This window comes from Branchiostoma lanceolatum, chromosome 1 (assembly GCF_035083965.1).
Source record: "Branchiostoma lanceolatum isolate klBraLanc5 chromosome 1, klBraLanc5.hap2, whole genome shotgun sequence".
Classification (NCBI taxonomy): Eukaryota; Metazoa; Chordata; class Leptocardii; order Amphioxiformes; family Branchiostomatidae; genus Branchiostoma; species Branchiostoma lanceolatum.
Window position 1 is genome coordinate 18,346,380 of NC_089722.1, and position 22,341 is coordinate 18,368,720.

The following is a 22,341-nucleotide window of genomic DNA, read 5'->3' on the forward strand; positions in this document are numbered from 1 at the left end:
CAGATTAAGGGCAAGGATGACGGATTAAAGAGGAATGATAACAGATTAAGTGAAAGAGTGATGGATTAAGGATTGTGGTGACGGATTAAGGGCAAAGGTCGCGGATTAAGGGCTATGGTGACGGTTTAAGGGTGATGGTGACGGATTAAGAGGAAGGATGGCTGATGAAGGTCAAGGGCAACGGATTAAGGGCTAGGGTGACGGATTAAGGGATAAAGTGACAGATTAAGGGTAAGGGTGGCGGATTAAGGGAAATGAGTACAGATTATGAGAAAAGTTAACGGATTAAGGACTAAGGTGACGAATTAAGGATAAGAATGGCGGATTAAGGGAAATGAGTACAGATTAAGGGAAAGGGTAACGGAGTAAGGACTAAGGCGACGGATTAAGGGTAAGGATGGCGGATTAAGGGAAATGAGTACAGATTAAGGCAAAGGGTAACGGAGTAAAGAAAGACTAAGGCGACGGATTAAGGGTAAGAATGGCGGATTAAGGGAAATAATTACAGATTAAGGGAAAGGGTAAAGGACTAAGGTGACGAATTAAGGGTAAGAATGGCGGATTAAGGGAAATGAGTACAGATTAAGGCAAAGGGTAACGGATTAAGGACTAAGGCGACGGATTAAGGGTAATGATGGCGGATTAAGGGAAATGGGTACAGATTAAGGGAAAGGGTAACGGATTAAGGACTAAGGTGACGGATTAAGGGTAATGATGGCGGATTAAGGGAAATGAGTACAGATTAAGGGAAAGGGTAACGGATTAAGGACTAAGGTGACGGATTAAGGGTAATGATGGCGGATTAAGGGAAATGATTACAGATTGAGTGTAAGGATGGCGGATTAAGGGAAATGAGTACATATTAAGGGAAAGGGTAACGGATTAAGGACTAAGGTGACGGATTAAGGGTAATGATGGCGGATTAATTTTAAGGGAAATGATTACAGATTGAGTGTAAGGATGGCGGATTAAGGGAAATGAGTACAGATTAAGGGAAAGGGTAACGGATTAAGGACTAAGGCGACGGATAAAGGGTAATGATGGCGGATTAGGGGAAATGAGTACAGATTAAGGGAAAGGGTGACGGATTAAGGACTAAGGTGACGGATTAAGGGTAAGGATGGCGGATTAAGGGAAATGATTACAGATTAAGGTCAAGGATGACGGATTAAGAGGAACGATCACATATTAAGTAAATGGGCGACGGATTAAGGATTGTGGTGACGGATTAAGGGCAAAGGTCGCGGATTAAGGGCTATGGTGACGGTTTAAGGATGATGGTGAGAGATTAAGAGCTATGATGACGGGATAAGGACAACGCTGAGGGATTAAAGGCTTTCGTGACAGATAAGGGGCAAGGGTGACAGACTTCGGTCTCTGCTGACATATTAATGTTTATGATAACGGTTTAAGGGCAATAGTGACGGATTCACTTCACAAATCACCATGCAGCGCAGATGACAGCTTCTTCAAATAATGTACATCTTTGTCTAAGCTTCCTGCACACCATAGTGCATGGTAATATATCGTTACTGTATTCTGCAATCCTGTTTGAAAGATTTCTTAACAAAAACACCCCTGCAGTTCCGTGGCAAGCTGCTAAGGGACCGAAACTTACCCCACTTCTTTCTTACGTGAAATTCAAAAGTGGGGTAATTATGCAAAAGGTTTTAGTGAAAAAGTTCTTTTCAACTGAAGGTACCACCGGAAAAGTACATTCTCCCAAGGGGGTGGGTTTTACAAAAATATTCCATTTCAGAACAGTCAGTTTTTAAGATTTTGCAGGGGATAGAGATGAAGTGAAATATGACGTAGTTTAACTATTTACTTTACAACTGTTACCTTTCTAGTTATGTTCATTTCCCCCCACATTAGTTACACTGAAACGCAAACCTGTTCATATTTGCTGAACAAGCTAATATTTATCTCTAGTATTATTATTATTATTAACCTCCTTGATTTATTCCACTAGTCAACAATCAACTAAGCTGTCTGTCAATGATGAAAAGGCCAGGAAAGTAGGCATCAATTAAGGTGAATGATAGTAATGATGTTTTCGTGTTGCAATGTGCCTTAGCTATGGCCTCCGTTTTTAACACAACGGGTCACCCCTTATAACGCTTATCGAGGTGCATTGGGGTCTTTAAACTTTAAGAGATTTAATGCCGGAGGCTAGGCTCCCCAAATATGAATACACGTGGTGGTAAAGTGATATAAATGTGTGCCTTGAAAAACTAGTGATTTTTCTATATTACCTATATTCTATTTCCTGAAAATATCTTTATGCGTATTTTGATGATTTTGTTAGCATGACAAATCTAATTTTGATAAGCGTTTTATCAGATTATTTTTTCTTTATTAAGGGAATGACATTACCATCTGCCGTTTCCAAGCGACGTCCATTGGCTATGGCCTCCTTCGTTATATATCATCTAAATTCCTGCCTTTGTTTTTCTCCGACCCATAACAAAAAGGCTAATACAAATGTATTCAATTATTCATTTACCGTCAATATACCCCGACCCCGTGACGCGAAGACGCGCACGCTTCATTTTCTCCAGGGCTCACGTCCAAACAGCCTACCAAACATAATAAGATTACTCGCCATGCAGCAAATATTGGCGGGGAAAGTAATTGCACACAAGTAAGTGGTTTACCCCCGCCTGTAGTAATTCCCTTAAGGTTTTTTTTCGGTTGCGTCCGTCCGTGCCAATATCGATCTTCGGCTGGGATTTCGGGCTCTCTCACTGATTAGTGTTGGTGAGATAGAAGGCGAGGCAACGCGCATGCAAATAGAACGTCTGGATCTATGCGGCTGGGAGAGAGAGAGAGTAGAGAGGGAGAATATTCATTCGTCTGGTGCAAGGTTTCCCCAAGCTTGAAACACCACAGGACGTTGGACCGCAACCGTGGAACAGAGAGAGCCGTTTTGAAAAACCAGGCAGGTGTTCAGTTCTGCAGAAAGGTAGGTATTAATTTGCCATCTAAATTATTCGCAATGACGGTGAATTCACCTTCATGTAACGTGTAATTTTGCAATTTCTGAATCATTATATATAATGATTTTGCCGCCGAACAAAATGGCTGGCTATGATTATACGCCGTCTCTAATGTGTGTGTTTTGATTCTATTTCGGCCATTCTTTTACGTCATTGTCAGTCGTCGTGCTCAAAAATCGTATTCGCCTTCGTAGCACAAAATTATGGGAATTAACTCTGAGAGAATTGTAGATAGCTAGGAAATTAAAGATGGCCGTCCGTTGCGGTCTGTTTTGATGCCTGTACTAGCGGCATTTCTCCACTGCAAGGTTGTACGTCACCAACGAACAAGCGTTGTCGAATGATGTGCTGGATATAATGAAATAGAATATCCAAGATGGCGTCGCTATGACGTCACGATGTTCATTCACGTTGGGTGCTCTTGAGCCCTTTACGACGTCAATAAAGTGAGCCGATGAGTAAAAACATGGCGGAGAGGACCCGCGGGACTTTAATTATTCTAAAGCGCAGTTTGTCAAAGTAGGTGCTGTATAAATAATCTAACTTCATACCTACAAAATATCCTAAATATTCCAGGTAATAAATTGTACCGGTACAAATAGAGAGCAACCTACAGCCTCGTGAAACATATATTTAGGGCGAAAATCTCATTTAGCATTAATTATTCAAAGATGATATCAATGATAATATTCGGTACCTATGCAGGAAAATATCACTTTCGTGCTAATCTGTCATATTTCATAATAAACCATGGAACAATGTTATAGCTGTGATCGTGTTGATACAAGAATTCATATGTATATGAATATCATTTACAACGTTAAGGTATTTACAGCGTTGCCGGACACGAACGTAACGTTACATTGATCAATCGTCTCCTCATTTGAAGTTTCATCAGCATTTTCTGTCATAAGCCCCTTTCCACTAAACGGCGATCGGTGAGCAACGTTGGGCGACCAACATTGAATTTGTGTGACTCTTGATGTAATCATTGGAATATTTTATGCACGATGTAAAAGTATGATGAAAATACAAAACACAACAAAGCACACAAAACGTAAAGATATTCGTTTGACCGACCATTGCAATTCGTCATAGAAATTCATTCAAAACTACTGATGAAATCGCTTAGTGGTCGCGAGTGTCTCAGTGACCGTCTAGTATTAGCAAAATACCATATTCATAGAGTTGCATATTTCATTGTTAGGCCATGATGATTTGATTATATGGATGACATCCTATGGGAATCTGAAAACTGATGCGAGCGTGCGAATAAAAAAAATGTTTGGCCAAAAAACGCCTTCATTATGAAATCTAAGTGGTCGGACAAATGACTGAACACAAAGAGTATGGTGTGCCGAATGCTAGATTCTTCATTTTTGTTCCTTTACAATGCAGACTTTCCAAGTCAAAGAAGAAGATGTAAACTTTACATCTTCTTCTTTGACTTGGAAAGTCTGCATATGCATAAGAATTCATTTTCCGAAGTTTTTTGTAATTTATGGCATATTTTTAGCTCATTTTGCAGCTGCTTCGTGTAATATACAGTTGATCCATATGATGGAATCAACATGGCCTTACCTATCGGCCGAGCCAGGAATTGGAAAAAAGACTGTCTCGCCACTGTCTCATCTACTGTTCAATTTCCTGTAACCACGTTTCTCGCGTCTCGAGCTCCTGATCTTCAAAGTTCTGATGTCTTACTTTCAGACGGGTTTTGTTTCATCGCGCTCTCGGATCAAATATGGGGCCTCAAGGGGGTGACATCCATGCAATCAAATTTGTATGACGTTTTATTTGGCTGTAAATTCGATTCCTTCGATTCTTTTATTGGATCTTAATCATTATTCTTAGTCGTTTTCATAATCATCGGCAAAATTATTTTTAATTGAATTTTCAAAGAAAAAATAACAAATACAGTGAGGGAACCATTTCGGGGAAAACGATAAGCCATAAAATATATACAGATAATCATGTACAATAACATTAACGAAAGTTCAGGAATTTCAAATACACTTGTATGATAATGATAGAAATTCATAAATCTGATTGGAAGAATAACAATGATAATAATAACAGAAGTTTCAAGTATAACCATAATGATAACAGAAATTCAACTATAATGTAACAGAAACTCTGGAATTTCAAATATGATAATAACAATGGTTAAAAATCTGCTTAGAAGAAAAACAATAATAATAATGACAGAAGTTTCAAGTATAAGCAAAATAATAACAGAAATTCAAATATAAAGAAATTCTGGAATTTCATACAAGAGAATGATAATAACAGAATTTCAAATATAACCAAACCTTGGTTAGTAAACAGAATATCATCTGTATAGTTCTTCTCTGTTATAAATAAGACATGGCATCAAGAACGCGGAAATTTGATTTCACTGCAGAGACCCGACAGGGCCATTTCATCACAAGTGAAATCATGGCGAGTTTCCCGGAGGCGTTTGCATCTGATCATCCTACAAATTTCAAATATAAATCCTGCTGTCAAATCAATAGAAGAGGATTTTAGCCAATGTCGTTCTGAGGTCAACGGAATAAACAAAAACATCGAAGTGAAAATTGAATTTGTATTCGTTGTGGCCGTCTAGTTTTGAATGCCAATGTTTCATTTTTAGATGAATACACCGGCTTTATTCATTCTAAATCTTTCCAATGACAACGCTAAATATGAGTTCGAAGATCTCATGCCACTGTGAAATATTTCTTTTTAGAATTTAAATTTATGGTATGTTTTGTTTAATTTTAGTTCATGAATCATGCAAGTAAGGTTTTGATAAACATTACATGTGTCCATTGATCACTTCCTACCACTCTGCAGTAAACGTTGCTAGCAAGTGGACACAATATAACACTGACAACAGATCCTGTGAATTAGTAGCCTCTTCCATTAACCCCATGACCTGAGAAGTCTGCCATGTCATGATATGATAAACTACTGAGTTCTTCCATTTCTGTCACTCCCGCAAGTCTGACCTTTGTGATGACACCGGTGCACCATCTTCCGACTCGCTTCCTGTTGACAATACAAATGTAGGTTGAGGTACATGGCACGATACCTCTCCTGTAGATGTTATATTGAAGGTCAGACACCCAGGCAATAAGATACACAAGGTAACACTGTCGAAAGGTAGCGGACCGTTTCCAAAATATATCCAGTTGCTTGAGAAACTATTACATTGGGTGTCAAAGCAAGACGCTTTTATATACCTGATGTCAGAAAAGAACGAACATATAATGGGTAAAGTATGTAATCATGTTTCCAAATGTTTCAAAAAGAGAGAAGAAACTACTGGGTGATCAACATTAGTTTAGCAATAGTCCACAGTTTGTCTGTTTTTTCCGTTTTCAATGTTATAATGTAGCATTTTATCAATTCATGTTTTGCATTATGCTTCTTATAGACCACATGCGGTTATCTGTACATTTAGCCCTTTTGGGCAGGAATATGCAATAAATACTAGTATAATTGTTATACTGTAAATTATATTCGATGGTATTGCCATTCTAGATAAACTGTATGGTGATGTCATCTCAATGGAAACAGAAATCAGCATTGGCAAGATACAGGTTGTTGTCTTTATTGCGCCACATGTACTTGCGGTAACCATCTCATATCTAGACATCTTAATAAAGTCAGCTGATAACTAGCAGAGAGTACACCGTCTTCCTCTCTATAATTACTCCACAGACGGCTTGAATTATTCATAAGGAAAACCCAACCGTTGCGCGGACCTTTATCAAATCGACGCAGGCAAAATATTTGAGAGTGGAGACCATACATAATTAAGCCGGGGGACCCCAAAGGTGGAAAAATTAAATGAGTATCAGAGGAAATATTAGTTTTCCTGTCAAGTAGATGCCAAGGCAGCTGGCGGATTTCTCAGGGTACTTCTAGTACATATATATGTAGTTGCCGTTTGGTCTGTAAGCGTAAGCCGGCGAAAATTCGAGTTCTTGAGCTCTAAGGGCCCTGTCACACTTGTGCGTATATACAATCCCGCATGAGTTGCGTATTAACATGTTTTTGGTTAAGGTTAAGTTTTCAGTTGAAGAAGTAATTTCTTTGGTTTGATAACTAGACTGCTCAACGGTGGGTCAAAGTAGAAAACAACTTCCTCCCCGCAAAATTTACTTAAACCACAAAACTGTTACTGCGGAACTCATGCGCCCTTGAATATACGCACAGGTGTGACAGGGCCCTTACACCTAGTCTCCAAGCAGACCTACGGGTTGGCAAAGACCGTATCCAACAGGCAGAAGGAGTTTTCATAGCCAACCCAAGATTGCACTATAAGCTCCTTCTTCCAGTTGGATACGGTCTTTGCAATCTATTGGGTCTGGTTGGAGACTACCTTACACCCCCATTCTTCCAGGGCGGCGCTGCGACCTACACTTTGACAGATCGCTCAACGAATTTTACTGATAGAAATTATTTTTTTCACGCTTTTTCTGCTTCGCTATCTTTTCATTCATACTTTTACACCTGTCAAGATATTTGAATTATGAACTCAAGGTTTACACAATTGGAAATCCAATTCAGGTCGCAGCCAGGTTGCAGCGCGATCGCCATCTAGTGGACTGGAGGCCTAAATCAGCGTCACACAGCAGGAGAATAGTCTGCGAGCTCTTAAAAGGACGTTTTCGGCAGTAATAAACCCGGTGTTTTGTCGATCACTGCGTGATTTTTAAAGATCGGCCTATGTTCGCAGGTCTCCGAGACCCGTCAAGTACTCTCTTAGCAGAGGTTGGTGGGAAAGGATGACCCTTTTATCATATGCCCCGCTTTTCTGTCGGCTTGGCCATGGTGGGGAGGGCCGACAAAAAACGGGACACATGATACAAAGGTCACAATCTTTCCCACCAATCTCGGCTAGATTTTAAAGCAAAAAAATACGTTCAAGTCTCTGGAGGTTTTGAGACCTTCTGCCGATCAACACATTCGGCCGAAGGTCGGAGTTTTGAGAAGGTTTGACCATCTCATACACTTTGCGACATTCATGTCCATACTGTTGAAGGGAAGAATGGTAGCTTTTAAAGGTAAATTGGAAAATGCCGACTTTCCAATTTACACTGTGGCTTCTTTTATCCTAGAAAATACAATTTTCATGGCGGGCATGATTTAAAATGTTTCCAATATTTCAGGAGAGGAGTGAGAACTTTATCGAAACAACAAACATACAGAAACTTTAGAACGGTCTTCAATAACTACATAAATATACAAAGGAAAATACAAAGGACAAGTCAGTGGGTTCGGGGTTATATATTACTTAAAATCAATGAAACATACATACATGTTATGCACTTTGAAATCATTCTGTGCCAACGCAATCGACTTTTGGATCAAATATCTGAATATCAAATCTTTCAAGTGCTCTGCATGCTTCACTCGAAGAGGGTGTAGTGCCACCATTCGCCGCTGGGTGTCGTGACGCATGTACACAGCAATGTTACGGACTTAGAAATCATTCTGTGCCCAAACAATCGACTTGTAGATCAACTACCTGAATAACTATTTCTTTTCCTAAATCGTGCTCTGCAGGTTTCACTCGAGAAGGGTGTAGTACCACCATTCGCCGCTGAGTGTCGTGACGCAGTGACCACGTCGCCGTGGAGACATCCGTCAGCCATTCACCGTCGGCCGCCAACATGAACCCGCTGACCGAAGGAGGCTACGCCGCCGACCTGGAGGCCAACCAGGCCAAAAGGAGAGATGGGTTCCGACTTCCGTAAGTTTTCCATGCCACACTGCGGCACGTTCAAGCTAGAAACTTTATGCTGTGTCGATGGAAAACGTTAGACAACCTGTTCTCCAAGCAGAGGAGTAGGTCCGGCTGGTTTTTGACGTGTTTTAGGCTTTTACAGGTGTGGGTTGGTGAGACAAAAAATAAAAAGATAAATAACATGACAAAGCCCGACAAAAACGCCTAAAACACGTCAAAAACCAGCCGGACCCACTCCTCTGCTTGGAGAGTAAGACAACCAGGTAAACGATATTTAAATACAATTCAATCACTACAACGGGATAAGATACGAAGACTTCCGTAAGTTTCCTTTCGTATTGTAATACCAAAGCCAGTTCATTCACAAGAAGAATAGTAAGCAGACAAGGTAATTGTGGATCCAACTAGACTTTCAAAGTAATTCAAGATTGAAACTACATAATGCACCGTCCATGAAGGTTGGACATCCAGGTAAACGATACCTAAGTACTATTCAATCTTTTCAGCTGGATGAGATACGGAGACTTAAGCATGTGCAACCGGTTTTTCCAGCAACATAGTTTACTAGTTTTGACTAGCTCTACCAGTTCATTTGAGTGACGCTGAAGAAGAGTTATGGATGCCACTCGAAATGCCCAGACTCTGGGCCCCTCGAGCGACATCCATAAGTAAGTCTTCGTATACCACCCAGTTGTAGAGACAGATACTTGCTAGCTATAGCCTGGGTGCCATACGGGTATGTAGACCTGACTAACTACAATTATGGTATCTAGGCTAGCAGCTTGCTACGTCGCAGCTAAGCATGTCTAAAGACCGTGGATTGCTGACTTCCACGGCCGTGAATCGGCCACCTTTATTGATGGTAAAGTTCGCTATCAGGGGTGATGTGAAAATCCAGGGAAACGGAATACTTAAGTAGCTACCTCATGTCCTAAACAGCTGTCTTTTGGCACCTTCATGTACCCAAGCCCTACTTGTTCACCGCCCGTGAAGCAATCATTCCTTGTCTGCCACCACGCCCCCTTTTCTGGTAATAATAAATCATACACTGTTCCACCCTTTATAAGTTATTTGTGCAATCAAGTATAGCAAAACAGAACAAAAGCATACCACAAATCATGACGATCCGTCAAACCCCTTGTTGAATACTGCAGTCAAAAGAAGCCGCCAGGTGGCCCAATCATACACCACTTATACATGTACTCTTTGCCCCAAGAGCTATCTTCCACTCAATGATGTTTGGTAGGACATCATAGAAATAGATAAGCAATTACAATATTTAAAACCATCATTGTAATTTCAATCAACACTACAATTAGTTAGGATTTTCCATGTATTTTTATGTATTATTATGTAAGTTGATAAAGTTTGAAAAAAAAACCCCACTCAATACCACTCAATAATCACGCCCATGGCATGTCCAGAACACGAGATATCAACTTCAAAGTACCGTAGAGAGCCACTAGGAGGCTCATTATCGAACTTGACCTTTTCCGACCTCTGCTCACATACCAAATATAACTTGGTGTCTAAAGGCACACAGGTAGACAAATAGTATCGAAATCGAAACATAACCTTCTTAACGAAGGTAACAAAGAACTTTTTAATGTTCCTTATGGAGCTCAAATACGCATTTGAAACACTATGTCTAGATATTTGACTTCGTTACAAATTCATCTTATTAGCACAGGTGTAACGTGCAGAAACGACGTCTTGCGGACATGGAGTAAACTACAGCCTATAGAAAGTGATCACCTTCGTAACGAAAATCGATTGCCTTGTTTGCACTGGACCGATCATGCATGGTTGGGTACATTTGCTTTCTTTACTCTTTCCGGTATGTTTATATGCTTAGTGTATGTGTAGTTGTGCCTGAGTAGGGTTGCGAGAGAAGTCGCTACACGGAGTTTACTCAAAGCTTCCATAACATGCTCCGCTGCTGGCCCTTTTGTTGGCTTATACTAGTATATGTACATCGGTCCGACTGTTTACTACCCTACTACAACTAAAGAAGGCTGAAATTGACCGAAATACACACAATATGCTTTGATTAGTTAGGGTTGATTCGAAATTCAAACTATGCCTTGATTGGTATTCCTGGCCATATGCGCTAATTACTCAGAACCCGCAAACATTGGAGTAGATAGGCAAACATGACGACGGGCTGGGATCTTCCTTTTTTCTAGGGATCTCTTGTTCCCAGAGCCATTATTTCATGCCAAAATGTAGCAGCTGCGATGTTTACGTATATACTCATTATACTATCAAAAGAAAGACTTGAACTGTATAAGCTTGTAGAAAACCTATTTCCCTACTTCACACATTTAAGTACTGTACAAAAATTCATAGTCCTAATGCGACTAGGCAAACCTCCCATTGAAAAACACGTCTTTTCTTTTACATCTACTATAACCGAAAAGCGAGGAGAAGTAGAATTTATCTAATGAAAGCCATATTCTTTTGTATCCGTTAACTGTACTTGTTATTTTGTTTTGTTGCGACCTGTACTTAGCCAAGTGTGGCATAAATGTGCAACAAAGGTCTTCATCCATTTAAGTATATACAGCAGCTGTACTGTATTTCGGTAGATTTCATCTCGTTCTTCCTGTATAATCCGTTATATTCCGGTAAATAGTCGGACCCTTTCATAGCTGCAGTCCCCAGTCGGCGTTTCAATTTGGCTGCTTCTGCTAATGACGTTCGCTTTCCTGATATATGCTTTTATGATCGTTTATGGTCGCGCGGACAGAAAGCGACGTCAATCAAGCGCTAGGCAATCAACGTGACCAGCAAAATTAAAACACCAAGCGTGGCCGCTATCTTTAAAGACCAGCAGGTGACCTCTGGTTAATCTTCAAGCAGATATTGGGTGGCGAAATCGTTGTACTTTCCTAGCTGCCCATTTCTGTCACAAGCAAGAGTTCGAAGATCTGACGCCTCCGCGAAATACTTAAAGTATTTCTTGTATATTTATAATTCATGGATTAGGCAAATATGGATTTGATTAACATTACATATGTCCACTGATCACGTACTGTCACTACTGTGAACGTGACTAACTCATGGAAAATATACAACTGCGAAAACACAAGCAGACAGACCCAAAACAATATAAACTCCCCGTGAATAAGTAGCCACTTCCATTGACCCCATGACCCGGAATATCTGTCATCATGTCTGATAAACGACTAGTTCTAACATCTCTGAACTCTACGTCCTGTCACTCCTGCAAGTGTGACTCACTCACTCACTCACTCACTCACTCACTCACTCACTCACTCACTCACTCACTCACTCACTCACTCACTCACTCACTCACTCTCTAGCTTACTCTCTAGCTCACTCTCTAGCTCTCACTCACTCACTCACTCACTCACTCACTCACTCACTCACTCACTCACTCAAACTGTAACTACATACAAAAGCAAAAACATCTTGACACACCGAAAACGAACCCCCCGGACGAGAAACGGGCATCTACATGAATTCAGTAAGAGAAACGTAGCCTTCAAACATCTGCTTGGAAGTTAACCTGTAGCTAGCTCTCCAAAACTCAATACAGCACACGGAGGGGCGTCACATGCTTTGTTGGGCGTGGCGCACAATTATCCCAGGTACGTATACCGTCACGGGAATGGAATTACACAGAATACAACAGCCGGCGTTGCGCTTTACGTGCCTTAATCTCCAAGCAGATCTTTCGGTGGCAAAGACCGTATCCACTGACTGGCAAAATGAGTTTTATTCACCGCACATACCTGCAACTGCCTGTCCAAATACTGGGATAGACATGCTACACATCTCTGACAAAGCATTTTGTAACGTTATTGAACTGTAAGCAAGCGTGAAAAGAATGGAGCTAAAGAAACAAGCTCTGCTGTCGTCGCCACGCCATCGCTTGGGAGACCTTCTATCCGGCTTTAGGGATATTAGTACCGGTAATGCTGGGAAAATAATGAAATTTGAGCCAGACTCAAGATTACAATAGGCGAGCGATGGGAAAATGCATTTTTGAGGACATGTCAAGAAGGAGAAAAACTCTGATCCACAAAAACGTATTTTCAAATCCTGCAAAAAAGAAAAAAAAACTAAATAGTTTCAGATTTCGAATAACTGGCAGTAAGTTCCGGCCATTCTACGTCTGTTCATAAATTCCGTAAATACCCGCATATCCGTTTGTTCCTGAAATAGAATATTACCGTGAACAGGAATATTCCTGCCAAATAGCTTTTCAGATGAAATTTTTATGTCTTTCTACTAAACGTTATATTGCCCTGTTTATTTTTGCTGTATATAAAAATAAGACCCCCCCCCCCCAAAAAAAGCTCGTGCTATTCTTATAAGCGGACCCAGTGCCTTATTGAACGCCGTTTGAACTGAAGTGACACCAAACAAATTAGTCATAAAATGAAACTTCAAGAAAAAAAGCTCCATCCGATCAAGGAGGTTAAAATATTTTAACCTCCTTGATCCGATGGAGAGCTAAACAAAACAACTCCCCCACCCGTCTACGTGGCTGTTTGATACTGTATATACATGCATGTGACACCAAAAAAGTAGTTATAAAATGAAAATTCAACTTCAAAAAAAAAGGAGAGCCAAACCAAAATGTATCCCCTCTACGTGGCTGTTTGATGGTGTATAGCTGTATGTACATATATGTGTGTGAATATATAAGATGAAAGATATAAAGACTACATCCTCCCACAGGGCAGCGGACCGCCCCTAACGCGTCCACTACCCTGAGCGATGCACAACGTACCGTCCCTCAGTACTTCCCTTTACAAAGCGGCTCCGGTCACGGAAGTCCGACCTTCCACAAACAACGGTACACAAATTACACGTCATGGAAAAACTAGCGTGGAAAAAACACCTGAAACCGTAGTTTACATGACAGACATGTTGATATAGTACCTTAACATGCCATGGATTCCCTCAAAAGGATCGTGAAATTCCGGAGAAGGAAGGAGGAAGAGGAGAACATGCCCGGGAAGGGAGAGTACGAGAACCTAGACGAGGTGTCCTCTACACACGGAGAAGTCACCATCGACACACGGAACGGTCTTCAGCAGCTGGAGAAGGACACTTCGGAAGGTGAGTCGTGCTAGTGGATTACTTCTTTAAGGAAGTATAGCTAAGGATGTCACAGTTGAATTGAATAATGTGTGGTAGGACTTCCTCCTTGGTATGAGTGTGTCAAGCCGGTAACACCCCTCCCCCACCCTCGGGATGGCTAAATTTAGGTACAATTCATACAAAAAAGTGCAACATTATATCTAAGTGAATGAATGATTTCAATAAGTTATGATGATTACAAGAAAAGGTACGTTTCATACGGTTGAATGTTTGTACTAAATTGTAGTGCTAACGATCTAACACAGCTCAACAGGTGAAAGAACCAATTTCATGGTTGATGACGTCATAATACCATGGGGCAAATTTACTACCCTTGATTGACGTATATGGTAATTAGGTGCTTTATGAGTTTCGTAGAATACAAGGGGATTGGGGAATTGGTATTTTTTATTTATTTCAGAACATGAAGGTTGTACTTGTAAAATGTAGTGACCCAAATTAAGGTGTCAGCTGGGGACAAAAGATGACCCCTACTAGTAGAGGGATAATGTTACAAACGTGAATCAGATTACAGTGGTGGGGGTGTGGGCTTAACTTAGTATCTGGGTGATATGTGCTGCTTTCTCTTTATTCTAATTGCTGGCCAAGCCTTTGAAGAATATGCATATGTTCAGTGTCTCATTATTTTATCTACATCAAACTTGAACATATGCGAACATTGGTTTGTCCTTTCTTAGATAATTTTATTTTGAACCAAGGATAAGGTCAAACCTGTACAAGTGACCACCTGTTGATAACTATAATAACCACCTGTAGCCAATGTGACCACTTGTTGATGGTCCCTAAGATAATATTTCCCATTGAAACAAGCAATGACCAGATTTTATCAGTCCCCTAAGTGGTCTTCTTGGGCAGGTTTGACTGTATAATGTTCTGAATTGAACCAGCTGTCGTATGCAAACACTAAGAAAACACAATGGCCGGACGCCATGTGTTGAAAAGGGTATTTTGAACTTTTTGGTGAACCCAAAAGGACTGTTGATGTGTTATGGAGAGGAAAAACAAAATAGACCAGACTGTAAGTATCATCTGATTCAAGCAGATACGAGTTGTATGTCAAAATTGAAGTTCAAGCAGTTCTTTTCCCATTTTTTTCTTTAATTCTTTAACTTGTAGTTCTAAACTCTGTGCTTACAGGTAGCCCTGTGGCAAGTTTGTATTGGTTTCAGTGCCAGGCAGAGTAAAGTAATATTGAATTACTTTAACTTTAAGTTTCCACTATTTCAGTGCTGTACTAACAGTGAAAGAAGAGTGAAAAGAAGCATATTATTAGGTAGTTGGCAGTAATACTTCAGTAAGACAGTAAAAGCTGATTTACTGAAAATTTACTGAAATCATACTGTTAGAAATAGATCAGTATTCAACAGTAAATTTTCAGTACTAATGGTTTGTCAAGGGCTGCAGACCATTTTGAGGAGTACCTGATTCTTGATGTACCAGGATTTCAGACCATATCATGCATATATACGATCACACTTAACAAGAGCCCTTGAGATTCACTTCCTTTTTCATGCCCGCTGGATGTTTTAATGATTGGGTCCTTTTTTATATACTGTATTATCTAACTGCCAGCTGGAGTCTCAGTGGCACTGTTACAGTGTTAGAAGGATGTTGATGTACACTTAGGTCTACAAATGTCCTGATGAACTGGACTCTGGTGTATGCTAGCTGTAATGTAACTGGTTCATCTGCCCAATCCTTAATAATGATGAAGCTGAGTACTTCAGACCTTATCATGATCGCTCTACTTAACAAGAGCCCTCGAGATTCACTTTCTTTTTATGCCCCTGAATCTTTTGATGATTAGGCCCTTTTTTATACCTTATACTGCCTGCTGGCATCTCAGTGGTACTGTTAGATAAATGTTGTGTACTAATTAGGTCTACAAAAGTCCTGATGTACAGGACTCTGTTGTATGCTAGCTGTGTTGAAATGTGGTGTCAGGAATGGCCAAGTAGCTAGCTATATAGGCTAGCGGACACAAAATCCAGAGGTAACAGCAGGTTCGATCCCGGCTTGACCTTGCTGTGTCCTTGGGAAAGGCACTTAACACGACTTTCCTCACTGCACCCAGGTGTAAAAATGGGTACCTGACTTAGGTTGGTGAGGTGAAAAGAGGGTTGGGCTCTGCCTTCCAATACTGAGCTTTAGACACAGTAGATAACAATGTCCCTACGGCTTCAAAAAGGTAATGAGACTTTACCTTCCTAACTTCAAACGAGTTATCAGGCATTAAGTCCAGACATGCAAATATACTGTGCTGTAAGAATCTTGAGGCATAAGCTGCCAGGCTCAGATATATCCAGTATACAGAAACATGTCTTGTATGCCGCGCCCAGTTATAAACAGGATAGAATATTCAGCGGAAGAAGGAAGCATTGCATGAGTGAAGCGCATGAAACCAGGGAGTTAGGGCCGCAGGCTGTTTCGCGGGTTTTGTGAGGGGTCAGGGGTCGGACATTTACAATCTTTTTGGGCTGAAACTCTGGCAGCTTAAGGGTTAAGATATTGTGGCTTTTTCCATCCAGATACACGTATTTACTTCAACTGCAATTTGGATTATAAGTAATATCAATATTCATAACAGCCTTTTAGTGTTAAATTTCCTTGGAGTAGAGTTAAAGGCCTTCTGCCTAATTAAACTCACTGTGGCCTGCAGGGCTGATGATGTCACGGCCAATTTAACCTGGCATAATAGACGCACACAAAGCATAACTCATACAGTTACTGAGCTGTAACCTTTGACCACTAATATAAGTAATATTATAAACAGCTTTGGCAAAAAAATTGTGATCACTTTTGAATCGCCTTTCATCAACAAAAGGTTGTAAAGATGAGGTCTCCCCAGAGGCAAACTCACAAAACTTAGCACCCTCACATGCATGTCATGGTAATGTTACAAAAAAGTGATCCTTGCAAAAAGTGCAGGTCAATATGGAGTAATAACGACTGGTGGTTACGTATGACAAAATGGAGCCTTCTCATTGGTCAACATCCCCTGGTTATATGATAACTGGCTGCATATACTCAAGGTTGCCTATCGAAGCCTCAGGGGTTATAAAACTGACATGTCATCCTTAACCTCTAGATCTCCACCCAACAATTTAATTCTGCAGACACTCAGAGTTAGAGCACTTTTACTAGCCCCAATGGAACGTGCCACTGTCACTTAGCGGATGTTGGACACTCTTAGGTAGAGTAATGTTAGAAGTTGTGCAGTTTCAGCGTCGTTCTAGTTTGTTGTAACATTATGCCAAGTGAGCAGAAAGACAGCAAAGGTGAAGGACAGGGAGGTAAAAACTTGGCTCAACCTACTGAGAAAACACCTTTGACTGGGGACAAGACACCATCGTTGTCTGCAGGTACATTGCATATTTGTGTTGCTGGTATCCTGGAAGTTATTTTGGAAGCCAGGCCGTTTCCACAGCCTACACAGGCCAGCTCCTCGGCTCCATGGCCAACATGCACCCAAGGAAATTTACCACAGACACTCCTAGGTCTGAGTTGGAGACTCTGGATCTGTTGCTAGGGATCTTACATGTATATATAATAACTCATGGGTGTCTGTGGTAAAATTTCTGTGGGGGTATGTTGGCCCTGGAGCCGATGAGCTAGTCTATGTTAAGGCCTCTGGAAAACAGTCTGGCATCCAGGTTACCTGGATTAGCTAGCTAGATTACCAAAGTAGAAGCTGTAAGTGTAAGGGGCCAGAATATATTAACATTTTTGTAAAATACTTTTTTGTGTGACAGAATTGCAAAAGTCGCATGCATTTTACCCTGGCCTGTTACAATAAATGTCTAAATTATTCTATTTATCTTATTCTAATATTTGATTGAGCTTTGCCACATTTATGGAACTGACATAGCAGTGTAATATTAATGTTTACTCATCGAAGCAAACTGTATTCTGGTAGATTTCACACTTCTTGATTTTATGTGTCTTTCAGTGTATATTTACCACAATACCTGACAAGTGTATTCCGGTAAATAGTCAGACCTTTTCTAAGGAGGTCATTCCAGTCTTGTCACTATAATCATTATGATGATTATATATACAGTTAGTGTAAATCTGTAAATCAAAAATACAGTGTTGTAGCTTCTGTCTGGCTTCTGCTTCAGGGAAACCCCAAATGAATGGTTGTTCAACCCGTTTTTCTACTCCATAATTACACCTAGTTTAGAATAAACCATGTTTGAATTGTTCATACCAGTAGGTAAAGTTTTGGTAATTCAGGTGAAACCATTCGTAATAAATAATGTAATTGTCTGTATCAGGGTGTACTTGACCCTAAACGGTTCTTAGAACTAAAAATTGTTTACCATAAAGTTAAGAAAAAACAATTTGTCAAGTTGCATTGCACTTCTGAGTCCATGTCAATTCAAGCGTTACACCCCTTTCAAGGAAAGAGTGTAGCATTCCCCTAATTCCCCTAGGGTATAATGTATTTAATAGATGAGTGCATTCATACCTGTCCTAGTTGTGGTGGCCATCTTGAATCATACCTCGGGTATATCCTTAAAGTATTACGTACTTTATCCATCGATTTTGCTAACTAAAGCCAAGAAGAAGTCTGAGCTATCGTGTTCTGACTCTTCTTGACTGAAAAGTCTGCACCAGCTATGGCTCTGAGTCCCTTAGAACAAGTGAACATCGATGATGACGATGAAGATATTTTCGAGCCGCTGTGCCTGCCAGGGGGGATGGATTCAGAGAGAACCCCCCTCACCGGACCCGGCAATAAGCCGTACCTTGTTGCAGGTAGAGACAGTCTTTGATATTATGCTTGACTTAACTTCAATGGCTGAGAATATTGTCCTCGCATTTGATAAGTCATGAGTTCGATCCCCGTCCAAGTCATACCAAAGACTTAATAAATGGTACATTATGCTTTTAATGCTTAGCAGTCAGCATTTGGGAAATAGTATGGTAGTTGCAATTGGTCACAGACTACTACCAGTGGACTCTGCTGTAGTGATTTTTAGCTTAATATGCAACTTGGTGACGAGTCAAATAACTAGGTTTAACGTTAACTGGTATATCAGGTGGGGGGATCTAACACCCACCAGCCTTAGGGTACATGATTCCGCCACCCTGAAAATATACGTCCAAACAGATCTCCAACCCAACACCCCCAGTAAAATGCATCCTAGTATATCTAAACTGCATATCTGGGGGGTTAATCCTGAGATTAATGAAAATGAAATTACCTTACTTAGTAGGCAGGTAATGTAAAAAGTCAGTTGAGAGGTAAAGTGGCAAGTCATGGGGTTGTGTGGCACAATGGCAGTGTGTTCCGCTCAGAACCAAGTGGTCCTGGGTTCGAATCCTGCCGGTCACCGATCGAAATGTGCCCTTAGGAAGTCTGTTTAAAACAAAGCTTTAAGTTGACAGAATACGAATTCACCTGTTGATGTTTGACTGTGACTGTCACCTTCTCTACCAATACTGTCAGCTAAGTGTTGCTGCTGCTTTTTCATGCTCTTCGATTTGTTTAGTAACTTCTTTCCGTTTTATTGCAGACACCTTTACTGTGGAGGATGCTGTGGAAGCGATTGGCTTTGGGAGGTTCCAGATCAAGCTGTCTGTCCTCACAGGACTGTCTTGGGTAAGATATTCTTAAGTTTCACACAACAGCTTTGTTTATTTCAATGTTACTTTTTTGTTTTGTTAGTTCATCTCCAAGCAGATCATCTTCAAAAGGTTGTAACGGCCAGCCAAGACTGTCCATTGTTCCATTGTATAATCTTGCCACCAGAAGATAGGTCGATCTGCTTGGAGATTATATTTTAGTCATGGTCTGAATAAATTGAGCTCGAGGTTAGTGTGCCTGTTATTTGGCATGTACAAGTATGATTATCAACTCCATGGAGGTTGATATATTTTCAGTAGTGTTCCTGTGTGTCTGTCTGCTTGTGAACAAGATTTTTGTTTGTGTGTAGATGGCGGATGCGATGGAGATGATGATCCTCAGCATCCTGTCTCCCCAGCTCCTATGTGAGTGGCAGCTCAGCAGCTGGCAGGAGGCCTTCATCACCACGGTAACACCCCGCCCATCATTTTGACATCCTCCCCTTTCCACTAGCAACCTTGAGCAAAATTGGATTTGTGTGAATCTTATGTTTATAATTGAAAATTGATTCACAATGTAAAAGTGTGAGGTAGAAGACAACAAAACATTATATAAACATGTAATTTTTTTTAGCATTAGTTGTCGCATATTTTTGACTGCAGCTCCGAGGAGGCATTATTAAGTTGTTTTTTTCTAAACTTGCAAGCTAACCAACAAATATAGATGCACACATTCCATAAAATAAAGTCACAAACTATCATTTATGATTTAGCCCATATGCTCAATATATATATTTTTACACCCTTTCTCTTCCTTTTTAGTACTGACAATCATAGATTTCTTTTGGACGAAAAGGGAAGAACATTCATTTAACAAAAAATTTCAAACGTTGTCACATAGCATTTTAAAGCGATTGACGAATCGTTGCTCTTATTTCCTCCTGCAGATTGTGTTTGTTGGCATGATGGTGAGTTCATCTATGTGGGGAAACATCTGTGACAGATACGGCCGCAGGCTGGTAAGTAATAGTAGCTTTCATTCCACTTTGTACTGAAAGTTACTTCAGCCTTTTGAAATTCCTTTCTTGCGTTTTTTGCCATGAACTCTCTGTGGCAAATTTATTGCACTTCGAATATGTCTGTCAGTGACCTTTATATGATCATTGTACATTGTTTCAATCCTTTTTTCTCCCACCACAAAATGATTTTTCTCTCCTCACCTTGATTTATAGGCTAGGTGCACCTATTTTCCCAAAATGAATTAAAATTCGAAAGTCCACTGGCTATTCCACATTGAACTTTTGACAGCTCTAGATATTTAGATCAATCTTATATCATGTAAAAGATGCTGCTATTTCTAGTGCAGAAAAGCTGGATACTATTGAGAGTTGTACTATAGTGTAATTTCCAAATATCCATATGTGACCTGGGTTGAACCCTCTCTCCTAGGGTTTGTTCTTTGCGGCGGTGTGGATTTTGTACTTTGGAATCCTGAGTGCGTTCTCCCCTACTTACATCTGGATAGTGCTGCTACGAGGGATCGTTGGGTTTGGCATCGGAGGAGTGCCGCAGTCGTGAGTCATTTTTGTCCCTTTATTTCTGCTTTTTTTCAAGACAAGAACTCTAAAACTTCTGCAGAGTACCCCAAGACTCTCACTGAAACAAAAGGTGCTAACGAGATGTTTTGATAATGTTTTGAACACCTTCAGGATTGCTGATGCTGCATTTTATTTAAAGGCATCCAGAGCATTTTATGAGGCTTGAAACTTAGATAAATCCAATTTCTTGTCATTCCTACACATTGAAAGTAAGTTTCAATAACATTATACCATTACATATTGACATTAAGGAGAAAAGATACGATGTCGTTGTGTGGTGAGACCTGGTAGAAAATCCAAGCCCTGATGAATAGACTGATCCTGACTGTCCATCACAATTAGCGGTTTGACCAATGAGAGAGTGCCTGCATGTCTGTCAAATATTTGCATTTTTATGTTTTAACTTTGCATTTCCACCGCAAACATTTTTGACCAACACTGTAGGAGTATGTTACTTAATAATAGCAGTGCCACGAATTAAAACCACAGTGAACTCTGCATTAATTTTTGCATTAGCGCAAAATAAAAACCATGCAAACTTAAATGTATTTACAGTACCTAGTGCCATTTACCCTTCCAACCACATTTAGATATAGTAAATGACTCATCCCTTTAAGACTCACTGATGCCGCGGTGCCCTGTTTGTTGCTATGGAGACGTCATTATAGGTCATCATGAGCCATCAGGCATCACATTTAATAACATAATCACCAGGGCCAATCCAACTGTACAAATGTGTGATGGTGTAGTATGAATTATTCATGTTGAACTGTTCTGGATACAATGTTAAGGACTTTGCTATCAAAATGGTGGAAGAGAGACCAGTTGAAAATGTTGTTGTGTCTATACAGCATGGAGATTTTGGTGTAAACGAAAAATACACAGTGGTCTTTTTAAATGAAAATTATCATTCCAAGGCAATCAGAGATGGCAGACACTTCACATATGTCAGAAATACAGGAGCACAAACAGACAGACAGACTCAAGTATTACCTTAAGTTAAAAGCAATTCTTGAGTATTGTATACTTTTTATTTCCAGAGTCACACTGTACGCTGAATTCTTACCGCGGAAACAGAGGGCACAATGTGTGGTCTTCCTCGAGGTACAGATTTATCTTACTTTATTCATATTTGACACAGTTTTTATCTTGAGCAGTTCAAAATGTATTTTTGCTGTTTAAACGGTTGAAATTTGACCATCTTTATCTTCAGCAGTTCAAAATGTATTTTTTTGCAGTTTAGAAAGTTGAAATTTTACCATTATCATCTTGAGCAGTTCAAAATGTATTTTTCTGA

General features: G+C 40.2%; 1 protein-coding gene across 4 annotated transcripts in view; it reads left to right on the top strand.

The window, feature by feature from the left end:
* Nucleotides 1–2,695: 2,695 nt before the first annotated feature.
* LOC136439144 (synaptic vesicle 2-related protein-like) overlaps nt 2,696–22,341 on the top strand; it is a 30,240-nt gene continuing 10,594 nt past the window's right edge. The window contains exons 1-8 of one of the 4 annotated variants that reach the window (XM_066434355.1): nt 2,696–2,965; nt 8,559–8,745; nt 13,682–13,833; nt 19,398–19,483; nt 19,818–19,916; nt 20,394–20,465; nt 20,896–21,020; nt 22,085–22,148. In XM_066434355.1, the coding sequence (XP_066290452.1) occupies nt 8,666–8,745; nt 13,682–13,833; nt 19,398–19,483; nt 19,818–19,916; nt 20,394–20,465; nt 20,896–21,020; nt 22,085–22,148 (678 nt within the window). In that variant the 5' untranslated portion in view covers nt 2,696–2,965; nt 8,559–8,665. Of the gene's footprint in view, nt 2,966–8,549; nt 8,746–13,681; nt 13,834–17,047; nt 17,238–18,331; nt 18,637–19,397; nt 19,484–19,817; nt 19,917–20,393; nt 20,466–20,895; nt 21,021–22,084; nt 22,149–22,341 lie in introns of those variants that run through there. The other 3 variants (XM_066434366.1, XM_066434385.1, XM_066434376.1) reach the window with 3 other exon arrangements.